At 33.6% G+C, this 5,000-nt stretch overlaps 1 protein-coding gene across 1 annotated transcript in view; it reads right to left on the bottom strand.

Annotated features, from left to right (window-relative positions):
* The window catches only part of LOC137614387 (troponin C-like), a 21,327-nt gene that overhangs the window by 5,224 nt on the left and 11,103 nt on the right, over nt 1–5,000 (bottom strand). The window contains exons 2-4 of the mRNA XM_068344178.1: nt 4,623–4,650; nt 2,441–2,584; nt 796–915 (exon numbers count right to left, since the gene is read on the bottom strand). Of these exons, the coding sequence (XP_068200279.1) occupies nt 796–915; nt 2,441–2,584; nt 4,623–4,650 (292 nt within the window). The remainder of the gene's footprint in view (nt 1–795; nt 916–2,440; nt 2,585–4,622; nt 4,651–5,000) is intronic.

Genomic DNA, 5,000 nt, shown 5'->3' with positions numbered 1-5,000 from the left:
TTAAAAAAAATCAATTTAAACAAATTTTAAGTCCAAAGTTTATTTTTAAAAAACGTCAATAAAAAAGTCATTACATATAATACACATTCATTGGATCTCATACATTTCTAATTAACTGTGAGGATATAATAACGCACGAACGTCACAATACTAAAAAAGCACTCTGAGAGTGCAGAACTCCGCCACGGCAGCTTGTTTCTTAAAACCAGCTTGCCTTTCCCAAAATTAGAAGTCTATGTGACAACCATGTGCGAATTTAGGGATAAGGTTAAGGTTAAGTCGGTCGAGCTTTTGCTCGACCTTGACCTTGACCTTTGACTTAGGATTTTCAAAATTAAATCAGTTCCACGTCTCAATATAACAATTAATCCCTGAAAGGTTCACTACTCTGTGAGTAAAATTGAGGACAGGAAGTAGTTCACAAACACATGGACAAACAGGGGCGAAAACATAAGTCTCTCAACTTCGTTGGCGGAGGTAAAAAGTAAACATATTTTGAGATATGAATTCTAATGAATCTAAATACGGGTTTATACGATCGAACGGGTCGTCGAACGCAGTTCGACAAACAATTGTTTGAAGTGATGTTCGAACCTTCTCGAACGGTTCGAAGAAAGTCTGTTCTCGTTTGACTTTTGTGGGCGAAGCTTCATCGTCCACAAACCTTAAATGCATTTGTGACTGACTCCACCTCTTCGAACCGTTTGACAACCAGGTGCGACAACCGGGTTCGAGGAACCATTGACCGTGTAAACGCAGATTAAGAACAGAAGAAGAACATTGACTGAGTTTTACCTTCTCTGTCGTAGATACGGAAGGCCTCTTTGAGTTCTTTCTTCAAGGCTTCTTGATCTTCTTCAATGAGGAATTTAGCGGAGAGGCCAGCGAACTCTTCGAACTCAAGTTGACCAGATCCTGTATGGGATATACAATGATTTAGTATACACATATGTATACACAAATACATTCAATATATATATATATATATATATATATATATATATATATATGTATATATATATATATATATATATACATATATACATATATATATATATATATATATATATATATATATATATATATATGAATGGTATTCTCTTCCTCTTATTTTGTTCAAGTTTATATAGTTAATACAAGAATTATTTATTTTAATGTTATTACTCTTCTCAGAATATTCAATTTTTCCTTCTTGACCTTCCTCACTGGGCTATTTTCCCTGTTGGAGCCGTTGGGCTTATAACAACTAGGGTTATAGCTTGGCGAGTAGTAATAATAAGATTGAGAATAACATATAAAATAAAACATTCACTTAAGAGAGTAAAATTTAAATGAAATTGTACTTGTTTCCTCTCTTATTTATCGGAAAGCCATATTCCTTAAGCTGATAAATTCCCAGAGACAATATGAAATACAGAACTCTCTCTCTCTCTCTCTCTCTCTCTCTCTCTCTCTCTCTCTCTCTCTCTCTGAAATTCTCTTTAAAATTTAATATGACAGATGTTTTCCACAAGCTTTTTTATTCTCAAGAGAAAGAAGTTCCAATGCTATTATAGAATACAGAACTCTCTCTCTCTCTCTCTCTCTCTCTCTCTCTCTCTCTCTCTCTCTCTCTCTCTCTCTTAGGATTTACCCAGTTTATCCTCTCTCTCTCCCTATCTCTCTTACACCTCATCGTTCCCCAGTCTCTCTCTCTCTCTCTCCCTCTCTCTCTCTCTCTCTCTCTCAAGATTCCCCCAGTTTCTCCTCTTTCCCCCTCTCTCATACACCTCAGTGTTCCCCAGTCCCCCTCCCCCCCCCTCTCTCTCTCTCTCTCTCTCTCTCTCTCTCTCTCTTTAATTTCTCCTCAGCACAGGACGGCCTCTTGCAATATGGCCTAAACACCATGCTGAAATCTGTCCAGAATTTCTAAAGTTTAAATATTGATATCTAGAGTAGGGGGCCCATCCCCGTAGTAGCAGCTCTCTCTCTCTCTCTCTCTCTCTCTCTCTCTCTCTCTCTCTCTTTCACAAAATAACAGATGTAGTAAACAGTAACACGGTAAAAGTGTTCAATAAGTTAGACAAGATCATAAGAACTCTAAATGCTTCAACTAAATCAATCTACCAAAGAGCAAGTGGAGTCTCCGTGGATGGACTAAAAAGTCTTTGAGACATTCAAAATCTTTGTAACTCATTGTAATTCTCTCTCTCTCTCTCTCTCTCTCTCTCTCTCTCTCTCTCTCTCTCTCTCTCTCTCTCTCTCAAGAATACGTTAGACAAGATCATAGTAACTAAATGCTTAAACTAAATCGATCTGCCAAAGAGCAAGTGGAGCCTCCGTGGATGGACTAAAAAGTCTTCGAGACATCCAAAATCCTTGTAACTCATTGTAATCTCTCTCTCTCTCTCTCTCTCTCTCTCTCTCTCTCTCTCTCTCTCTCTCTCAGACATGACCTTACCGTCTTCGTCGGCTTCTCTGATGATCTCCTCGAGTTCCCTGGAGGAGATCTTGACGCCCATCATCTTCAGGATGACTCCGACGGTGTCGGTGGTGATGAAGCCTTGTTCCTCGGTGTCGAAGGCGTTGAAGGCCTTTCTGAGGGCTGCAAATGGCAAGCGGAATGGCCTTGAATTCACATCACTTAACTCTACTTGCGATACGCATGTTTAAAGGTTTAAAGGTTTAAAGGCCGCTCATGAATGACAGAGGCAAGGGACAGTGACATTGCCCTATCAAGCAGGACAATGCCCTAGAGACTGACCATATTGATATGATCATTGCCCAAGTCCCTCTCCACCCAAGCTAAGACCATGGAGGGCCAGGCAATGGCTGCTGATGACTCAACAGGTATACCTACAGGCTCCCCCAAATCCCCCATCCTTAGCTCATAAGGATGTTGAGGTTGCAACGACCAAAGGAGCTAACATGTTTAAGTGGGACTCTAACCCCAGTCTGGCTTTCACCAGTCAGGAACGTTACCACATCGGCCACCATAACCCTATTATGATTATATTGACCAACTAAGCGAAAAAGGTGTTTCTTTTTTATATGAAACAAAATTTCAGTATGAATGAAATATGAACTAAGTTCAAGAAAATGTTTTAGAAGTAAAAACCGAAAAATTTAGCCAAAAATATGATTAAAAAATTCAATATGAACAATAATATAAACAAAGTTAAAGAATATAGTCTAGAAATATCAACTGAAATATTTTGAAAAAAAAAAAAAAAAAAAAAAAAAAAAAAGATTTATGTATGAACAATAATATAAACAAAGTTAAAGAAAAGGGTGAAAAAAATATAAAAAAACTCTGAAGAACAATATTTAATTAATTAGTTAATGAGATGAATTTATAATTAGTAAATGCCCGCATATACATGACGATTCTCATTATTTGATCAGTGAAATTACTTTCCCAATTTAAAAGGAAAGACCCAAAGCCTTATTTGATTGAGTTCAAATGCATCATAAGGTATATATAGAAGAGATTAAGCTTATATATTATAAGTTATTTAAACGTATTTGAACATACGTCTGCACACATATTTGCATACACAGGTATATATATATATATATATATATATATATATATATATGTATGTATATATATATATATATATATATATATATATATATGTATATATTTGAATATATATTATATATGTGTAAGGATATGTATAAAGAGATATATGTATATATACATATATTCTGTATATATATATATATACATATATATATACATATATATCAATGTATATTATATATGTGTATGAATATGTATAAAAAGATGCATGTATATATGTATATATTTTGTATATATATATATATATATATATATATATATATATATATGAATGTATATTATATATGTGCATGAATATGTGGGTAAAGATGTATGTATATATGAATATATTCTGTATATATATATATATATATATATATATATATATATATATATATATGTATATATATATATATATATATATATATATATATATGTATATATATACATACATATATATATATATATATATATATACTGTATATACACGAACAGTAATGCGTTTGAGTGTGCGCATGTTTGCATTCAAATGATTAGCAATCTTTGCATACAATATATTTTGATTTTTTTCATTACTATAAATATAAATTGAGTATATGGAATTATCACAACTAAAATTCATCTATTTGGTTTTAGGTTATAGGAAAAGTGGGAATTAAAAATAAATAGTTTTAGTAAGACAACGTGACCTGAATAATAACTGGTTATCTCCTTGTGTCAACTTACATTGAAGCACACACGTGTAATGTTGCAAACATTATTAATAAATTTAATGTGACAGGATTGAAATAACAATGGCCTTAAATGTAGCCTTATTTTTTTTAGACTGACGGTAAATATCCGCAATAGATATCACTGAAGCTTCATCTCTTTTCTGATTGGTGGTGAGCAACATGCTCATCAACCAATCACGATTAGCCTTGATGATGACAGCTGCGGATACTTACTTTAAGGTAATATAAACTGCATCAAAGGCGGTGTGTGTTTGAAGGCAGGGGAGGGGCTTAGGGGAAGGGGAGGGGCTTAGGAGAGTGGGAGGGGCTTCAGGTATGAGGGCATATTTGCCTCACTTACGTACTTTCAACCTGGTCGTCATCGAGCATATCCTGCAATATAAGTTAGATGGTTAGTTAAAAAAACTTCAAGAGTAAATGAATGAGACATGATCACAGATAGTAATTGTGAGCTATTTTATTACTGCTGGTTTTAGATCGATTAAAGAAAGTAAAATCAAATTCTACTTTATCAATTAGCTACATTATTTGTTTGAACTATTTTTTAAGTAATATTAGTATCCGTGAGAAGATGAATATGCAAATAAAAAAAATGAAAGCTAAAACAAATAAATAAAAAGAAATTAAATGAGAACAGAATATGTTCAACTTTAAATAAATAAGAATAAAAAGAAACATAAGATATAGTAAATAATAATAGATTGATGCTTTCCATAAAGAAA

The sequence above is a fragment of the Palaemon carinicauda genome, chromosome 20 (genome assembly GCF_036898095.1).
Source record: "Palaemon carinicauda isolate YSFRI2023 chromosome 20, ASM3689809v2, whole genome shotgun sequence".
Lineage (NCBI taxonomy): Eukaryota > Metazoa > Arthropoda > Malacostraca > Decapoda > Palaemonidae > Palaemon > Palaemon carinicauda.
Note: the sequence above shows the minus strand (reverse complement) of the source record. Positions and strands in the feature narration are given on the sequence as shown.